Below are 20,296 nucleotides of genomic sequence, written 5' to 3'. Positions count from 1 at the left end.
TATCAAAAGATAGGCCAGGCATGGTGGCTTACACCTGTGATCCCAACACTTTAGGAGACCGAGGCAGTAGGACTGTTTGAGCCCAGGAGTTCAAGACCAGCCTGGGCAACATAGTAAGGCCTTGTCTACGTACATACACATGTACTTATCATCTATCTGCCTGCCTACCTACATACTGGTTTATCAAGGTATATTAAAGTGAGATTTATGGGGCTGCCGATAGGAGTGGGAATGTAAAGTTGTTTAATTATACTATTTAAAAAATCAAAAGTTTGGGAAGAAGTCTCAAAGGTTAAGGTTTGACTTTTATTGAGTAGTATAAATCACTTTATTGACTTGGCTCATTTTAGAAAAAGAAAGGATTTAATGATACTTTCAGTGCTTACCAAAATATTAACTTTTAAGTTATTTCCACAATTCTAGCATGAAAATTTATATTCAGAGTCACATAGAAAAAAGATTCTTATAAATTTGGTAAAATATATGTGTAATAGTTTTTGCAGGTATTGTGTTTTAAGGAAGAAAAGCTGTTTTCAAGCTGTAAAAAGCCTAGAGGTAATAATTCAGCCCTCTCTTTTTGCAAATGAGGAAACCTACAGATTGTCTAAAATTAAAATTAATGTAGTTTTTACCAATGGAGGAATCTGGGCAAAGGGTATACAGAACTCTTCTTATACTATTTTGGCAGCTTCACATGAATGTATAATTATTTCAAAATAAGCAGTTTTGAAACGTAAAAATAACAATTAAAAAATTGGTGTGCTTTTATCTTTTCTAGTTTGTGGAGGACTATGAGCCTACCAAAGCGGACAGCTATCGGAAGAAGGTAGTGCTAGATGGGGAGGAAGTACAGATCGATATCTTAGATACAGCTGGGCAGGAGGACTACGCTGCAATTAGAGACAACTACTTCCGAAGCGGGGAGGGGTTCCTCTGTGTTTTCTCTATTACAGAAATGGAATCCTTTGCAGCTACAGCTGACTTCAGGTATGTCCTAGAGTAATGTTGCTTGTGACATACCATACAACAATTTCTTCCCCACACACAAGTAGACAACTAGAGGTTCTAACTTGTTAGTCTTTTATTCTAATTGTGTTTATTCCCTTTTTGATATTAGTATATGACTCTCTCTACTGTGTTATGTACACACGGTTAGGATACTTTGCATAGTCTTACAGCTATCCCAGTGTCACCTGTATTAGAGTTTGATCTTGTGACAGCTTCACTTACCCAGAGTCTCTATGAGTTACTGAAGTATTTCTCTTTAGTGTAAACTACTACTGCCATAATAGTTCATACTTGGAGCACATAGTGGAGCTTACCCAGGTGTTACAGCTTTCTCTGTTAGTCACGGTTTCTCAGCACCTATGTAATGTTCAGCAGACACTTTGCCATCCTCTTCAAAATATAGATGCCCTAATAGCACAGGCTGATTTTGTTTGTTTGTTTTTCTTATTACATGGGAACCTTCAGAATGAATGAATTTTTGAATAGAAATAATATCTCTGTAGATGGGCACACTAGATTGTTATATTTTTAATATTTATTGTTTAATCAAAATCTGGAACCCATTTGGTTTTAGAGGAGGTGGTTTTGGTGAAGGGGAAAGAGGTACTCCTCTATAAGAGAAATTTGGCATAGAGTTCTTGTGTGGTCTTGCATATACTACATGCATAAATCAAGTGTTCTTTAATTAAGTGATACATATTTTTATTTCTGTGTTAAGTGTCTACTTGATTATGGAGGACAGAAAAGAAGCATGTAATGTATCCACTGTTTTCAAGATTCACACAGCCTAGATGAATATATAAGGCATTTAACCAAGAGCAAGTTAGTGACAAAGTAGGAAACAATGGGCAGTGGTTAATACAGAGGATCTGGGAGGGGAAAGAAACTGGGAAACCTTCATGAAGTAGATGAGCTTGAAGAAAAGAAGGATTTTCACATATAAGGAAAGAGGGCATTTCAGGTGGTTGAGCAAAAAACTAAACCAAGGCTTATACAAAGCATTCCTTTTTATGCACACTTGAAAATCTCAAGAACTTACTCTAATAGAGTATTCTTTACAAAAAGTAGGTAATTGAGAAACTCTGAAGTATAGATTTATTTATAAAATAAAGTTTGTTGGTTTCTATGAGGAAGGAATTTCATATATGATGACATGCAAAGGGTGGCAGACCCTGGTAACTTGTAATTGGAAGACATGTTGAAAGTTATGTAAATGCCAATGCTTATTCATTCAGCAGATATTTGAGTGCTTATAATGTAGCAAGTCGTGTTCTAAGTAATGGAATAAATGTTAATCACCATAGTCACCAAAGTCAAAGTGGTATCTCAGGAGAATAAAGTATTTTCATGCCAAGAATCTTGGGCGATTATTATTACAGAAAATAAGGATGATTCATTACTCTTATGGCATACCTCCAGTGCCCCTGCCATAAATAAAAACGACCCTACTGACTCACCAACAATATAAAAGACTTTTTTGAAAAGGTCTGAATGGTTATAGTAGGCACTCCATGTGGTCTAAACTACAAGAGTAGCATAAATATTAGCTCCTCCCTTTAGCCTTCCTGGTCATCTCTATGATCCACAAAATCCATTACTTCCTTGTCTATATATGTGTTGTCCTTGATACAACTCCAGTATCACACTTAACCACCCATTCCTTGCCTGTCTCAGTATCCCCAGTACCTATATATGACATAGTTGCTAGCATATAATCTATAGTAAGTACATGTTTAGTAAACATTTGTTTTGATTCAAAAACCGTTACCTTTTGGTTTTTACTTTCCTATGTCAAAATGAAATTGGACCAGATTGTACTTCCCTATTCTGAAATTCTGTAATAGCCTCTAAAACTGTATTTAAAGGGAGTATTGTATTAAGCAAAATGTATATGAAGTTTATACCATAGGATTACCTTTCTCTGACATCCAGGAAAGTTGCTAATAAAACCAATCTATTAACTCTAAAAAAAAATAACATCATCTCACCTCAGAACCCAGTAGGTCCAGGTTTTCTATAGCCTTGTTTCTGCCAGCATCAGTCATACTATAGTTTTTCAGCATTGGTTTCCCTGCAGCGCCTGACTCAGAATAGCTTAGTAGGTATTTATTAAGAAATAAATTAATGACTGTATATACACACATATAACCAGAGGTGCTAGAGTTACAAACACCTGAGTCAGTCTCACCTTCCAAGTGGTGAGACTGAGTGGCAGGTTAGTTGTTGTTAACAACTTCATTCAGTGGCGATCATTAAGTCAGGAAACAACAGATGCTGGAGAGGATGTGGAGAAATAGGGATGCTTTTACACTGTTGGTGGGAGTGTAAATTAGTTTAACCATTGTGGAAGACAGTGTGATGATTCCTCAAGGATCTAGAACTAGAAATACCATTTAACCCAGTGATCCCATTACTGGGTATATACCCAAAGGATTATAAATCATGCTACTATGAAGACACATGCACATGTATGTTTATTGCGGCACTACTCGCAATAGCAAAGACTTGGAACCAACCCAAATGTCCATCAGTGATAGACTGGATTAAGAAAATGTGGCACATATACACCATGGAATACTATGCAGCTATAAAAAAGGATGAGTTCATGTCCTTTGCAGGGACATGGATGATGCTGGAAGCCATCATTCTGAGCAAACTATCACAAGGACAGAAAACCAAACACCGCATGTTTTCACTCATAGGTGGGAACTGAACAATGAGAACACTTGGACACAGGGCGGGACACATCACACACTTGAGCCTGTCTTGGGGTGGGGGTCTGCGGGAGGGATAGCATTGGGAGAAATACCTAATGTAAATGATGAGTTGATGGGTGCAGCAAACCAACATGGCACATGTATCCCTATGTAACAAACCTGCACGTTGTGCACATGTACCCTAGAACTTAAAGTATAATTTAAAAAAAAAAGAAGAAGAAGAAGAACAGCATTCAGGTCCTCATTCACAAAGGAAACTGGTTAAGAAAGTCACAGCACGCCCTAGAAAAAGATTGTGATTGGCCAAAATCCTCTTCACAAGTACTGCGTATATTTAATAGTAATCATGGTGAAAGTTGACTTAGTTTTTGCAAGAAATCATGTGAGTGGTAGGAAGCATCATAGCACTATGTAGTGTTGTACATCTTAGCCTGCATCACCCAGATACCGTGCTTATTTGGCATTTAGTTTTCTAAAAGGATGTTTAAGACAAATACAAATCAGTGAAGAATGGAGTTTACTTTCTCTGTGACCCATAGTCTGTGCAGCCTATGGTCTATTCACATTAGAAGAACTGAGAGTTCAGTTCCAAAGAACTTCCTTTGAGTGTTGAATGTATTAGAACGTTTGCTACATCATGAGTAATCAAGTGAATGAAGTAATAATAGTAGTAGCACTACCTCATACTCATGCAGCACTTACCAGGAGCCAGACTGTTCTAAGCATTCATATATAAACAAGTTTCTCAAACAACACTGTGAGGTAGATACTACTGGATTTCATAGATTATAAAATGTACATTTTAACAGCTCTCAGGGCTATGTCTTATGATATGGCACCATACAGTTATAATTGCCAGCATTTTTTCTTGGAGTCCATAAAATAAGATTGAGAACCAGTGATGTCTTAAATTTAACTTTATTTTAAAAAGCGACATCCAAATTTATAAATGAAGAAGCTGAAATGCAGGGAGGTTAAGTGGCTTGCCCCAGGTCGTACAGTCAGGAATAGCATAGAGTTAAAATCCAGGAGGTCTGCCTTTGTATTCTCGTGGTATCTAATGTACAAGTTCATTGTGTGCTTTGGAGTTGGATTTCTCAGACCTGGTTCTACTTAAGTGTGACTCTGAGCAAGTTAACGTAATTTCTCTGTGTATCAGATTCCTCATCTGTAGGACAAGAATAATAATGATACTAACTTCATAGGTTTAGGTAAGGATTAAATGAGAAAATATGTAAAGTCCTGAAAGCGGTGTTTGGCACATTGTGAACACTGAGTAAAATGTTAGTGGTAGTAGTGTGGTGGTGGTATTTAGGAAACATTGTCTAAGAAGCACAGAATGGAATAATCAGAAAATAAGGGAAGAAAGTTTTTCCCAATTTCTCAAGGATCACTATAGAATGCCTGCAGCCAGGTGCAGTGGCTCACTGCAGTAATCCCAGCACTTTGGGAGGTCGAGGCAGACAGATCACTTGAGCTCAGGCGTTCAAGACCAGTCTGGACGACACGGTGAAACCCCGTCTCTACGGAAAAAAGAAAACAAAATTAGCTGGGTATGGTGGTGCGTGCCTGTGGTATAGTTGTGCTACTTGGGAAGTTGAGGTGGGAGAATTGCTTGAGTCCAGGAGGTTGAGGCTGCAGCAAGCCATGATCATGCCACTGCACTCCAGCCTGGGTGTCAGGAAAAAAAAAAAAAAAAGACCTGCAAAACCAAGTGTACTTTGCTGATTTGCCATTCTAATATCCCTTTAATTTTCTCATTTTCTCTTATTGTAAAATATAGTCATCCCTCAATATGGGCTGGGGGGGGATTGGTTCCAGGACCCCTTGTGGATACCAGCATCCATGGATATTCAAGTCTCTTCTATAAAATGGTGTGGTATTTGCAGATAGCCTGTGCACATCCTCCCATGTATATTAAGTCATCTCTAGATTATTTTTAATAGCTAATACAGTGTAATTGGTAGGTAAATAGTTGTTATTCTGCATTTTAATTTTGTTTTACTTTTTGTTGTGGCATTTTTTTGGTTTTTGATTTTTTTTTTTTTGAGACAGGGTCTTACTCTGTCATCCAGGCTAGAGTACAGTGATGTAATCGTGGCTCACTGCAGCCTTAAATTCCTGGGCTCAAGTGATCTTCCTGAGTAGCTAGGACTACAGGTGCACACTACTACACCCAGCCAATTTTTTTTTTCTATTCTTTATAGATATGGGGTCTCACTATGTTGCCTGGGCTGGTATTGAACTCCTAGCCTCAAGCAATCCTCCTGCCTCAGCCTCCCAAAGTGCTGGGTTTACAGGTATGAGCCACTGCACCTGGCTGTTTTGGGGGTTTTAAAAGATATTTTTTATTTGCAGTTAGTTTAGTCTGTGGATACAGAGGGCTGATTGTACTTATGTTCCTATAGCTTCAACAGCTCTTAATAATTTCAAAGGAGAGGCATTTTTAAGGTAGCAAATTAGTGAACCTAAATCTTACAGATTTCCTTTTGTTTGTTGATTTTATAAGAAAACATTTCTTCCAGTAGATTAATGAGATAACATTTTTTTAATATTTACGCTGTTCCATGCAGTTATAAGCACTTCACATTTAACCCTCATAGCAACTTTATAAGGAATGTATCATTGTTAGCTCCATTTTATAGATGAGGAAACTGAGGTAAGAAGTACTTTGCTCAGACTTACATGACTAGGAAGAGCAGAACCATGGTACTTTAAAGTTGATGACACTTTCACAGTGGATAACTTACCTCTCAATGCAAAATTTATGCTCGAGGTCTGACTTCCAGTAATTTCTGGCACATTTGGGTTTTAAAAAACAGTTGGCAGCACCCTTGATATGATGCAATAAGAATAGCAGGCTCTTGTTATCTTCCTCCCAAGAACCAATAACCCTGGTTTAATCATGAGAAAAACATCTGACAAATCCCAGTTGAGAGACATTCAACAAACTGCCTGCCAGCAGTCCTTAAAACTATCAAGGTCATCAAAAACAAGGAAAGTCTGAGAACTACCATGGCCAACTCGAGGCTAAAGAGACATGACGAAATTCAATGTCATGTGGCAACCTGGATGGGATCCTGGAACAGAAAAAGGATGTCAGGCAAAAAGCAAGCACATTTGAATAAAGTTTGGACCTTAGTTGCTAATACTGTATCAGTATTGGTTCTTTAATTGTGATTCGTGTACCATAGTAGTAGAAGATGTTAACAATAGGGAAAACTAGATACAGGGTAAACAAGAACTTTCTGTACTATCCTTATAATGTTATTATTTCTTTTTCATTTTCTCTTATCCAGGGAGCAGATTTTAAGGGTAAAAGAAGATGAGAATGTTCCCTTTCTACTGGTTGGTAACAAATCAGATTTAGAAGATAAAAGGCAGGTTTCTGTAGAAGAGGCAAAAAACAGAGCTGAGCAGTGGAATGTTAACTACGTGGAAACATCTGCTAAAACACGAGCTAATGTTGACAAGGTAACACGTGACTCTCTTTACTACTGCGTCATGTTAAAATAGGTTGGTTTGCTTTAACTTGGCTCTCTTTTGTCTGGAGAGTCTATGAAACTTTCAAATAGAGATTTAAAGTATGTTGATTTGTATCATCCCTGAATGCTCAGATACATGTTAGGAATTATAGTTCACCTTCTCCTTAGCTTCCCAAGAGACGTTAAAACACAAGACACTGCAGCTAAATGTACCTTGTTTTTTTTTTTTTTTTTTTTAGCACTGATGGCATTCTTGACCTTTTTCCCCCCTTATCCTACTGAGTCTTTGAATAATTTAGAAGGAATTGTGTGAGTCCCAAGATTCCAGCACTGAGCGTTCTTACCTCTGACCTGACGCCTACCCAACCCCACTTAAGTTCTTAAAAATAAGGATACCACCCAAGATGAAGAAGCCCCCAGATAAGATTGTTTTAAAATCTCTCCTGCCACTCTCCGCTCCCCACCCTCAACCTTTGTTTTCTCCTGAAAGAGAAAGAAAGAAAAGGAAACCCTCTGCCCTCCTTTCTTGTCTTCTCACTTTGTTCAGAGTGGCCCTTCCTGAAGACCAGATGTGGAACGCCGGCAAGTACATTTCATCCCACTACCCTAGACCAGGTCCAGTATCTAGAAAGACTGTCCACTGGGCTGAGGTAGCACAGGATCTTAAAGGCCTCCAAGTGTGGTCTCTCTTTAGCCTGCAAGTATCTAGGCCACTCAAGCTCTAATAGGCAAAAGAACTGCCAGTAAATCTTGATAAACACACATTCTTGGGTCTTATCCCCAGAGATCTGGATTCATTTGGTCTGGAATGGGGCCTGAGAATTTACACTTGTAGCAAGTGCTGCGTGTGCCTGTAGATTTATAACCCTGATCCAGAAAGTACTAGGTTAAAAAAAAAGTTCAAGATTTGTTCCGTCATTTTGCTGTAGGTCTTAAGACAGTATCATTGCTGTCTTAAACTTACTAACTTTTTAGCACATTGTCAGATTCCTTTAGGTCTAACATATCTGTACAAAGTGAGTACTACAGATTTTTATTCAGGATACTAGTTTTTTCTAAGGTTGGGGCTAGAGCAAGTGTGTGTGTGTGTATGTGTGTGTGTGTGTGTGTGTTTTGCTTAAATAACAAAGTTATTTCCCACAGTTCTGGAGGCTGGTAAGTCTAAGATCAAGGTCTTAGACAATATGATTCTGGAGAGGGCTTTCTTCCTGATTTGCAGGATTTCCTTATACCTTCCTGCTGTATCCTCACATGACAGAGAGAGAGAGATAGCTCTCCTCATTCTTAGAAGGATACTAATTCCATTATGAAAACCCTACCCTAGTGACATAATTACCACCCAAAGGCCCCATCTCTTATTGTCATCATATAAGGAATTAGGGTTTCAGTATATGAATTTTGGGGTGACACAAGCATTCAGTCCATAGCATGCCCTTTCATAGTTTCCTGGAAACCACGGTTTCTGAACACAGTAAGTAGGGCTTGGGTATTTCAGTTGGCTTCCGTGTGGAAATGGGAACAAGAATACCTGCTTCATAGGATTATTGTAAAGATGAAATGAAATCACATATGTAAAATGCCCCAGCCTGTGCCTGACCTATAGTAAGTCATTAGAAAATTATAGATTTGAAGAGACAATATGTAGGGCAAATATTTTTAAAGTACTAATGAAAATATATTTTAAAATTGAGGGTGTTTGAGGTTTTAAAAGGCAACATTGAACATTCTCATAGCATATATATACTTTCCTAATTGATGTCTCGAGTAGGTTGTAGAACACACTATAAAAACTATTTAAACCTAAGGGGAATGGGGAAGACATGCAGCCACTGGCAGTTCAAGATAGAAAGCTGTATTGTAACAGTCCTTGTGGTGATCATCTGTTGGCATCAGAGGCCCTGGGAAGTATGGTGTCTGCATTAGCACAGCTCTTACGGACAGTGAGAGAAAGACCAAAAACCTAGGAAAAATGGCCCAAAAACAGCAACAGGCATGTCGTAGAAAGGAAACACAAATGGCCTTTAAACTGGAAGAGAGGTTCGGTCTCTTATAAAAAGGGAAGTACAACTTAAAAATATAGTGGAATGTCCTTTTTTTACCCGTCACTTTGGGAGAAAAAAAGCAAAGAGGTTGAGAATAGAATATACTGTCGGCAAGAGTATAGAAAAATAGGAACCTCTCATTTTGGTGGAAGGACAGTTTTGTGATATCCATCAGAATTATGACCCAACAATTTAAGTGCTAAAAATGTATTATACAGAACAAATTATGCACTCACGCATACATGTATGTTCAGTAGTAGTCAGTGAAGCATTAGTTTTAGAAGCAAAAGACTGGAAATATCCAAGTGTTCAATAATGGACTGGTTTAAATAATGGAGTATTGCCCAACCATTAAAAAGAAATGAAGATAGAACTAAATGTGCTGATATCAAATGATCTTCAATTATAAAGTAAGTGAAACAAAGTACAGAGTGGGGTCTGTAGCTTGCTGCCATGTGTTTTAAACACACATACATACACATTATCTATGTACACATCATAAGGATATGTAAGACTCTGGTACCTGTGGTTGTCTCCAGAGAATTAACTCACAGTTTATGCACTTTTCACTGTAAATACCCTTGTGAACTTTTTGCCATATTCATGGACACTTGGCCCTCAACACCGATTTCAGCTGCGCAGATTTTTTTTCACAGATGCAGTCTGCCCTCCATGTCATTGGGCTCTGCGTCTACAACTAGATACAGACAGAATACAGCAGGATGTGAAACCTGCATATGCGGAGGGCTGGCTTTTTGTATCCATGGGTTCCGCAGGGCCAGCTGCGGGACTTGAGTAGGTACAGATTGTGGTATCCGCAGGCATCCTGGAACCAATCCCCCACAGATACTGAGGTACGACTGTATCACTTTTTCAAAAAAATGAAAGTATAAGACTGTTTTAGTTACTATGGCTGTATAACAAAGTACACCCCAAAACCTTTCTGGGTAAAACAGTCATTTATTCTGCTTATACATTCTGTGGCCAAGAATTTGAACAGGGCACAGTGGAAATGGCTTGGCTCTGCTCCACAGTGTCTGCTGCCTCAGCTGAAAGCTTCAAGTCTAGGCACTGGAAATACCTAAACTTAGGTTCTGAAGGCTTGTTCGCACATGTCTGGCTCAGCCAGATAATGCTGGCTGTTATCCAAGGATGCCTCAGTTCCTCTCCAGGTGGGCTTCTCCATGTGGCCTTTTCCACATGTGCTAGTTTAGGCTTCCTCACAGCACAGTGGGCAGAGTCTCCAAGGGCAAGTGTCACAAGAGAAGAACAACCAGGCAAAAACCTTACAGCCTTTTATGACATAGTCTCTGAAGTTACGCAGCACTATTTCTACCTCATTCTACAGGTTGGAGGTAGTCACAAAGTCTCACCTAGGTTGAGAAGGAAGGGCAGTAGACTTCACCTCTTGATGAAAAGTGGCAGGATTCTGGAAAAGCACATAGGAAGCATTGCTGTGGCCAGTTTCAGATAATACAGTCTGCAGTCAGTGGTCACCTGTCCAAAACAGAATTACATTAAACGAGGCTGCTTGTAAAGTGAGGTGGAAATCCATACTGAAGAATGTAATTTCGTGTACTGCTACATCCTGCAGAGTGGCTACCAGATAAAATACCTCAGTGGCTACGTAAAAGGCATTTGCAGCAACTATTCAATTTCCGGGATTAGGTTATACTTGTCTTCGTGGTTGTTCTCCTGAGGAAATAATCTAATAATCAGAAAAGCTAATATTTGTTTGTACTTATAAGAGCCAGGCACTGTGATAAGTACCAACCATTTAATCCTTAATTGGTTGAGGCATAGATACTCTTCCGATGCTCACTTTTTAGACGAGGAAGCTGAGGTGTGGGAAGATTACATAACTGGCTCAAGGTCATGGGGTTTGTGGTGGCATCTGCAGCCTCTGGGTCTGGCCAACTCTGGTTATGACATGCTCACATTCTTTCCTCACTGTTTTACTCAGAAAAATGGTTGGGGCCAGGTGCGGTGGCTCACACCTATAATCCCTGCACTCTGGTAGGCTGAGGCAGGCAGATTACTTGAGCTCAGGAGTTCGAGACCAGCCTGGGCAACATGGCAAAACCCTATCTCTACAAAAAATACAAAAATTAGCCAGGTGTGGTGGCGAATGTCTCTGTAGTCCCAGTTACTTGGGAGGCTGAGACAGGAGGATTGCTTGAGCCTGGGAGGCGGAGGCTACAGTAAACTGAGATCACACCACTACCCTCTAGCCTGGGTAATGGAGCTAGACCCTATCTCAAAAACAAAACAAAACAATGGTTGGAATAGCTAGTGTATCTCCCATTTCTTATGTCATCCACTACTAGAAGCCTGATCACAAATTTTCAGGAATAGGAAGTGTTATTCCCTTTTATTAAATTGTGACATGTTGTGCTTTGTCGCAGAACAAATGCTAGCTCTCTGTAAGATCATTGGCTCGTGCCTTATCCTCATCTGGAGGCCAAATAGACCATTAGGTGGAAGTTTCAAAGATGCAGATTTAAAATCTACTTATGAAGAAGTGTCATAGCCACCAGAGATGGGGCATGGCATGTCTCAGGAGGCCATGCTTGTCACAGAGGAATCACCCCAAGGCTCGAGGAACATCTGGGCAAACCTACTTGTGTACTCACTGGATTCATTCAATGACCTTGTTAGTATCCTAGCTAAATGCTCTGGTTCTTAATTCACGACTCCAAGGTTGCTCTTGATTTTAAGGAACATTCTGACAGAACAGAAAGAAGTTGAGCAAATATTAACAGATGTCCAAAGGGGGAGTGTGATTTATTATGTCAAGAGAATCAGTTTTATGTTGAGGGAAGAATGTTGGTAGAAATACACTGTATTTTTTGGAAAAGATATTTGGGTTTTTTCATTGTACAAGTAATACATGGATACATGCTTATTATATAAAGAAAAATTCATAATACAGAAACATAAGGAGGAAAAATGAGTCACTTTTCTCCCATATTTCATTCCCTTCCCCTGCCTTTCAGTAGCCAGTGCTAACACGGGTGTGTCTTTCCAGACGTTAAAAGCAGGCATACACATCTCTAAGGGAAAGTTTGCATTTGCTTGTTTTTCCCCCTGTATTAATAGGATTTGTGCATATTTATACACACACATAATATATTTTATATCTGTATATATAGTGCATATTTCTGTGGTGTGCTTTTAAAATTTTTTTTTTTTTTTTTTTTTTTTTTTTTTTTTTTTTTGTACTTAGCTATTTAATGAGGTTCTTAAGACATTTAGAACACCAATTTGTGAGGATAAATTCCATTCGTCAGGGCAAACACAGATCGCAGGTAGCCCTGGAGCTGAGGAACAGCTTTGATTTTTGGTAGAATTTGTGAGTCCACAGCTTTCTGATCAACCTTGCGCTGCTCTGTAATCTCGTATTTCTCTTTTTCTGTGTCGAAGATCTCACCTTCCTGGTGTCTGGGCTTCCGCAGCTGCTTCTTTTTGAAGTAAGCATCAGTAAGATGTTTTGGGATTTTGACATTGCTGATATCGATTTTGGTTGAGGTGGCAATGACAAATTTCTGGTGTGTTCTTCGTAGAGGAACTCGATTGAGGACCAGAGGTCCAGTCACAAGTAACAAGCCACTGGCCAGCTGCTTCAGGAAAACCACCCTCTTGCCCCTGTGGCGTCCAGTGAGGATGATCAGAATGGTCCCAGGGGTAATGCTGGCTCGCAGTTTTCTCACGTGCTGACTGAAGGGTTTTTTGCCGTGGCTCAACAGCTTTCGAGGCACATCTTCAGTAGGATAATATCTAGGCATTTTGCGAAGTTTAACCACCCGGGTACCGCCGTTCTTGTCACCACCAACTGGTTTTGTAAGAGTTGCAAGAACCTTCTCCTTCTTTTTCTTTTCAACCTTGGATTTAGCGGCTGAGTACTTCCTCTTGTACATGGCCTTTCTGGAATACATGGCAGATCGGGAATACCTGCCAATTCCTCTGACAAGGACAGGGTTGCGGCTGCAATGGGGCTTCCCCTTCTTGGGCTTCTTAGCCTTGAGGTTACCCTTTTTCACCTTGCCACCAGCATCAGCCTTCTTGGTTTCGGGTTTCTTTTCTTTAGTATCTGGCTTCTCAACTTTTTCACCCGCCATCTTGCAAGATGGGAAAGAGACTGCTTTTAAAATTTTATGACAAATCTTATAACTCTTCCATGTCACCGCATATAGATGTATCCACATTCCTTTCGAAACCACAAAGTATTCCATGGTTAGACTTTTCCATAATACAGCCGTTTTCCTATTAATGACATTTGTTTGTTACAGCACTGTTCACAATAGCCAAGATACGGAACTAACCCAAGTGCCAACAACAGATGAATGGATAAAGAAAATATGATATATACACACTATAGAATACTATTCAACCATTTAAAAGGATGAAATCCTGTCATTCAAGGCAATATGGATAGAACTGGAGAAAATTAAGTGAAATAAGCCAGGAACAGGCAGTTAAACACTGCATGTTCTCATTCATATGTAAAAGCTTAGAAAAGTTGATCTCATAGAAGTAAAAAATAGAACAGAATACTAGAGGCGAGAATGGGAGGGATAGGTAGAGGTTTGTTAAATTATACAGAATTACAGCTAGATATGAGGAATGAGCTCTGGTGTACTACACTACTGTAGATGACTATACTTAACAATAATATATAGTTTCAAATAACCTGAAAGGAGGATAATAAATGTTCCCAACACAAATAATAAATGGCTAAGATGATGGCTGTGCTAATTACCCTGGTCTTATCACTGTACATTATATGTATCAAAACATCACGGTATACTTTGTGAATATGTGTCAGTTAAACAGACAAAATTCAATTGAAAATAACATCAGAAATTAAACCTTCATCCAGTTTCCTTTTCATAGTGATTTGTCTGCATTAGAAAGCAATACTGGGAGTATTCCAATGATTACATTTAGTTAGAATTGAGACCTCCTGTCCTAGCTAGTTAACCAGAGACTTTCAAGAGGTCTTCTGAAATTCCTAGTCTCTGGGGAAATAGAATCACAACCAGTCGGGGCAGGAATTCATGGGTTTTATGTCATCGTTGTGTTTCATTCTGTTGCGTACTGTGTGTGTGTGTGTGTGTGTGTGTGTGTGTGTGTTTTATGCTCAGTTTTTCCCTTTAACCATTTATGCTCCTTCATGTTGGTCGTATGTCCATTTGACTCAGTCCATTCATCTCTGGTAGTTTCCTTGCTTTCTGACTTAAATTTTACGCTTCTTGCTGCAGATCAGAAATCAGCCATTCATCTGAGGAACTCAGGTTCTGTTTAGGAGGAATGGTTTTTAGCAGCCACAGCATAGTTACTTAATTTGCTTGCTGCTATTGTGTTGTCATTTTTTTAGTGAATAGTGCTAGGAAATAGGTATTATTAAAAGAAAAAAAATGTGATCATGTTGTTATTTCCAATTCAAATTTAACATTATAAATGTTTACATCTTTGATTTTGTATTTATATCTTTTCTCTTACGCTGAAAATCTTGGTTCCTAAATTACATTAACATAATTCCTCCCTTGCATTAGTCTTCAGTGTATATAAAATAGTTCCAAAAGAGCAACATTGCTGTCACAAACAAACTACAAAATAAAGTTTGGCTGGGTGTGGTGGCTCACGTCTATAATCCCAGCACATTCAGAGGCTGAGGCAGGCAGGTCACCTGAGGTCAGGAGTTTGAGACCAGCCTGGCCAACATGGCAAAACCCTGTCTCTACCAAAAATACAAAAATTAGCCGGGCATGGTGGCGCACATCTGTAATCCCAACTACTCGGGAGGCTGAGGCAGAAGAATCTCTTGAACCCAGGGGGCGGAGATTGCAGTGAGCTGATATCACGTCATTGCACTCCAGCCTGGGCAACAGAGAGTCTCTCAAAAAAAAAAAAAAAGTTTAAGATTTGTCTTTGTATTGTTTTGTTGGAATTTTGTTTCTATTTTTATCCTTAGCATCTATTCTAAAATAGGTACTTTCTATGCTATGTCTTGTAGACCTTTGAAATAATTCCTCTGTATGACTGTGTCACCATCTTGGAATATAGTCAGTCTTACTTGTTTGTGTTTTTGTTTGTTTGTTTGTTTGTTTTTGAAATGGAATCTCACTCTGTTGCCCAGGCTGGAGTTTAGTGGCATGATCTCAGCTCACTGCAACCTTCACCTCCTGAATTCAAGTGATCTGCCTCAGCCTCTCTAGTAGCTGGGATTACAGGCATATGCCACCATACCTGGCTAATTTTTTGTATTTTTAGAAGAGATGAGGTTTCTGTATGTTGGCCAGGCTGGTCTTGAACTCCTGACCTCAGGTGATCTTACCCACCTCAGCCTCCCAGAGTGCTGGATTTTAGGCGTGAGCCACCATGCCCGCCTAGTCTTACTTGTTTAAATTTGATTTTCAATTTTTAGGATTTGCTATTTTATTTTTTTATTTGTTTTTTTGAGACTAAGTCTTGCTCTGTCACCCAGGCAGGAATGCAGTGGCACGATCTTGGCTCAGTGCAACCTCCACCTCCCGGTTTCAAGCAATTCTTGTGCCTCAGCCTCCCGAGTAGCTGGGATTACAGGTGCCCTCCACCACACCCAGCTAATTTTTGTATTTTTAGTAGAGATAGTGTTTTGCCATGTTGGCCAGGGTATTCTAGAACTCCTGACCTCAGGTGATCTGCCCGCCTTGGCCTCCGAGAGTGCTGAGATTACAGGCATGAGTCACTGCCCCGGCCTAATTTTATTTTTGAGTATGTAAACCACCTGTGTCTCTAAAGTAGAAATTCTATAACAAGATATACTCAGAGATGCCTCACTCTTCCTTGTACCCTCCTCCCTTCTTCTTGAAAATAAAATTGATTATTAGGGTTTGGTTTATTATTTCATTGTTCTTTGTCCAAGGGCAAACAAATACAGGTGTACTCCTACCCTACACACACACACAGGTAGTGCTCTATCTGCTATTCTGTATGTTGCTTTTTTCAGAGATGCGTTAGGAAAGGCCACATCAGTCATGACATATGCACACTTTACTCACAGCACTCGTTATCGCTTTCATATTTCTTGCTTATCTTTAGTCTTACTGGGTTTTGTAATTCTATAAGTAAAAACTTATTTTTTAAATCCAGAATTCAAAAGTGATCATAAAAGTTATTCCTCCTTTTATCATATACTCTCAGCTGTTTATGTGGAGTGTGAGTGTGTAGCCTTCCAGACCCTTCTGTGTTACAGAACAGAGGAATTTCTTATTGAAATTGAACTTTGAATTGTTATACTCATAATTTTTTTAGTTACTATGCTAATGTCTCATTATTTACCGGTTCCTAGACATCAGACCAAAACTGATAAATTCGCACATATAGAGTAACAGACAAAGTTGTTTCATAGTGCCTGGTATCAAGATGATAAAGCATACACCCATCTTCTTCAGCTTCATTTCTAAAAATGGAGCTTTTTCTCCATTTTTAGAAATGAAGCTGAGGAAACCAAGTTATGAAATACCAAATTATTAAATATAAAGTTAAGCATATATTGTTAAATTAATAAAATACATTTATTGATTATTAAAGTATTTCAGTATAATCCATTGAGTTTTATCTTTGGGGCTATCGTCACCTTGTAGCACTTGATAGATTTTCGTCTCAAAAACTGGAACAGAAAGATCAGGTTTTATTACATATGAACATTTTTACCATAAAGTATAATTCAGAAAACTTCCTAGTTTCCTCCTTTTTTCAAGATACTGGGAGAATCAGCCTTTAGTTGTATGCTTTCCGCTCTCTACTCCCAAACAAGAGCTCTTAAATATTTATACTTCTCTTATCCCCAAAGTTTACTGCTGTGATTTGGAGAAGTACTAAGTTCATATATCTGTTTGCTTTATTGATCCTATTTTTTTTTCTTTCTAGGTATTTTTTGATTTAATGAGAGAAATTCGAGCGAGAAAGATGGAAGACAGCAAAGAAAAGAATGGAAAAAAGAAGAGGAAAAGTTTAGCCAAGAGAATCAGAGAAAGATGCTGCATTTTATAATCAAAGCCCAAACTCCTTTCTTATCTTGACCATACTAATAAATATAATTTATAAGCATTGCCATTGAAGGCTTAATTGACTGAAATTACTTTAACATTTTGGAAATTGTTGTATATCACTAAAAGCATGAATTGGAACTGCAATGAAAGTCAAATTTACTTAAAAAAGAAATTAATGTGGCTTCACCAAGAAGCAAAGTTCAACTTATTTCATAATTGCCTACATTTATCATGGTCCTGAATGTAGCGTGTGAGCTTGTGTTTCTCGGCAGTCTTTCTTGAAATATTAAATAAAGAGGTGAGATGGGGGTGGGGAGTGGGAGGAAAGGCGACTTCCTCTGGTGTTTATTATAAAGCTTAAATTTTATATCATTTTAAAATGTCTTGGTCTTCTGCCTTGAAAAATGACAGTTGTGAAGATGATAGTTAAACTGTACCACTTTTTTTAACCATTATTATGCAAAATTTAGAAGAAAAGTTATTGGCATGGTTGTTGCATATAGTTAAACTGAGAGTAATTCATCTGTGAATCTGCTTTAGTTACCTGGTGAGTAACTTAGAAAAGTGGTGTAAACTTGTACATGGAATTTTTTGAATATGCCTTAATTTAGAAACTGAAAAATACCCGGTTATATCATTCTGGGTGTGTTACTGACACGAGGGGTCCACTGCCCCGTGTGTACTGGTGAGAAAATATATGCCTAGCATGGAGTACAGCTTTTGTATAGAAAATTCTTGAGAAGTAACTGTCTGCTAGGAGTCTGTCCAAATTTAAAATGTGTGCCATACTCTGGTTCTTGAAAATAAGATTCCAGAGCTCTTTGATCACTTTTAATAAACTGCAAGGTCATTTTAAGTGAAGGGCCAGCCTATACTTGTAAGATAATTTTCAACTGCGAGGATTCAGCACGTTATGTTTGAATGAACCCTCCTCTTCTTGAAGATGCTGGTCCCTGGAAATCACTTTCTGCCAGTGGTGAGCATGTAAGTGTTAAGTTTTTAATCTGGGAGCAGGGCACAGGAAGAAAGTGTCAGTAGTGCTAATGCATTTTGCACTAGAACACTTCGGGAAAATATTCATGCTTACCATCTGTTCGTTTCTAAATTTATACTCATGAAGTTACAATTCGATACAGGAATTATTAGTAGTAATTCTTGTCTGTTCATGTATAATGAAGAACACTAGCTACATTTTCAGAAGTTAACATCAAGCCGTCAAACCTGGGTATAGTGCAGAAAACGTGTTGCACACACCACACATTAGGCTGTGTCACCATTGTGTGGTGTTCCTGCTGGAAGAATTCTGGCACACTACTTGGGGACATAATTTCAGTCAGAAATACGCCACTGTCAGATTTTTTCCCCCCTCTTTGCAGTGGGGCTAGGACAGTTGATTCAACAAAGTATTTTTTTCTTTTTTCTCAGTCCTAATTTCAACAGGTCAAAGATGTGTTCAGGCATTCCAGGTAACAGGTGTGTATGTAAAGTTAGGAACTCACTCTTCAGATATTACATCCAGCTTCTCATGTTAAATATTTGTCCTTAAAGGGTGTGAGATGTACATCTTTCATTTCGTATTTCTCATAGGCTGTGCCATGTGCGGAATTCAAGTTACCAATGTAACACTGGCCAGCGGGCCCAGCAATCTCCATGTGTACTCATTGCAGTCTTATTTAACCAGGGGTCCTAACCACTAACATTGTGACTTTTCTTTGAGACCTTTCCTCTCCTGGGTACTGAGGTGCTATGAAGCCAACTGACAAAGATGCATCACGTGTCTTAGGCTGATGCCACTACCCGATTTGTTTATTTGCAATTTGAGCCATTTAAAGACCAATAAACTTCCTTTTTTAAAATGTTTGTGGTGTTACTTGATGTTTACAATATAACATGTAATATTCAGATGTATCAACGCGGGTGTTTTTACCAAACAACTACATCTTTTGAGCTCTCAGTTTGGAGACTTCTTTTGTGTAATGCCAGATTTCCTAAGTAATAGTGTCAGCATTGCTAAGATTTAATCAAGGCTCAGAAATGGAGGGACTCGTGTACAACTGCATGGAAGATGTTCCATGCGGTCATGAAATGACAAATGTGTACATTACTTTTAGAATGCTCCAAACTCTAGAATGGATAGGTGACAGCTTTATATTCATTTTCTGATCAGAATGACCCCCAGAGACAATTTACAAATTGTGGGAGGAATGACACCCTGTACCATTTCACCAAGCTTTGGGCCAACGTTTGATGTCTGGAGGGAAGCGTGGCCTATTAACTGTCGAATAGCCTGCAAGTTAGAAACAATCTGGCCCAATATTGAGCACAACCTTTCAAAATCCAGTTCATTTTAATTGCATAACTTTCATAAGCAGTGCTAGAATGAGCACATTTAAGTTATAATTGGCATAATTTTAAATCTCACTGTGTGTACACATTCTTAACTCCAATATGGAGTATGATGTTAAATACTGTGCTCTGGTTGGGCACCGTGGCTCACACCTGTAATTCCAGCGCTTTGAGAGGCCAAGGCAGGAGGATTGCTTGAGCCCAGGAGTTTGAGACCAGCCTGGACAACATAGCCCCGTTTACAAAAAAAATTAAAAAATTAGCCGGACATGGTCTTGCTCACCTGAATGAGTTAGAAAGTCGTGTCTCAAAATTTTGTGAGAACGTAAACATTTGGCAACTTTGTATTACTACCTTAAGCTATCAAAGCATTTACTAAAATTTCTGTAGAGGTTTCAGAGTAATCCAGTGTTAGAAGTCTCCTTTAGGCGAAGTCTGTAATCCCAGCATTTTGGGAGGCCGTAGTGGGCAGATTGCTTGAGCCCAAGAGTTGAAGACTAGCCTGGGCAACATGGTGAGACCTCATCTCTACAAAAAAATCAAAAAATTAGCCAGGCATACTGACATGTGCCTGTAATCCCAGCTACCAGGGAGGCTGAGGCAGGAGGATCGATTGAGCCCAGGATATTGAGGCAGCAGTGAGCTATGATCAAGTCACTTCA

At 38.9% G+C, this 20,296-nt stretch overlaps 2 protein-coding genes across 2 annotated transcripts in view; one reads left to right on the top strand and one right to left on the bottom strand.

Annotated features, from left to right (window-relative positions):
- The window catches only part of RALA (RAS like proto-oncogene A), an 86,384-nt gene extending 67,240 nt beyond the window's left edge, over positions 1-19,144 (top strand). Inside the window, exons 3-5 of the mRNA XM_007981551.3 lie at positions 779-987; positions 7,025-7,199; positions 17,167-19,144. Coding sequence (XP_007979742.1) covers positions 779-987; positions 7,025-7,199; positions 17,167-17,289 — 507 coding nt within the window. The 3' untranslated portion in view covers positions 17,290-19,144. The remainder of the gene's footprint in view (positions 1-778; positions 988-7,024; positions 7,200-17,166) is intronic.
- Positions 12,503-13,391, bottom strand: LOC119618237 (large ribosomal subunit protein eL6). The gene has a single exon (XM_037988188.2). It carries the CDS (start codon positions 13,368-13,370, stop codon positions 12,504-12,506), a length of 867 nt encoding a protein of 288 aa, XP_037844116.2. The 5' UTR covers positions 13,371-13,391; the 3' UTR covers position 12,503.
- Positions 19,145-20,296: the final 1,152 nt, after the last annotated feature.

Source organism: Chlorocebus sabaeus, chromosome 21, assembly GCF_047675955.1.
Source record: "Chlorocebus sabaeus isolate Y175 chromosome 21, mChlSab1.0.hap1, whole genome shotgun sequence".
NCBI lineage: Eukaryota > Metazoa > Chordata > Mammalia > Primates > Cercopithecidae > Chlorocebus > Chlorocebus sabaeus.
This window is presented reverse-complemented; position numbering and strand designations above follow the sequence as displayed.

Coding starts and splice junctions, on each gene's coding strand:
- LOC119618237 (XM_037988188.2), bottom strand. CDS start 13,370: ATGGCGGGTGAAAAAGTTGAGAAGCCAGATACTAAAGAAAAGAAACCC.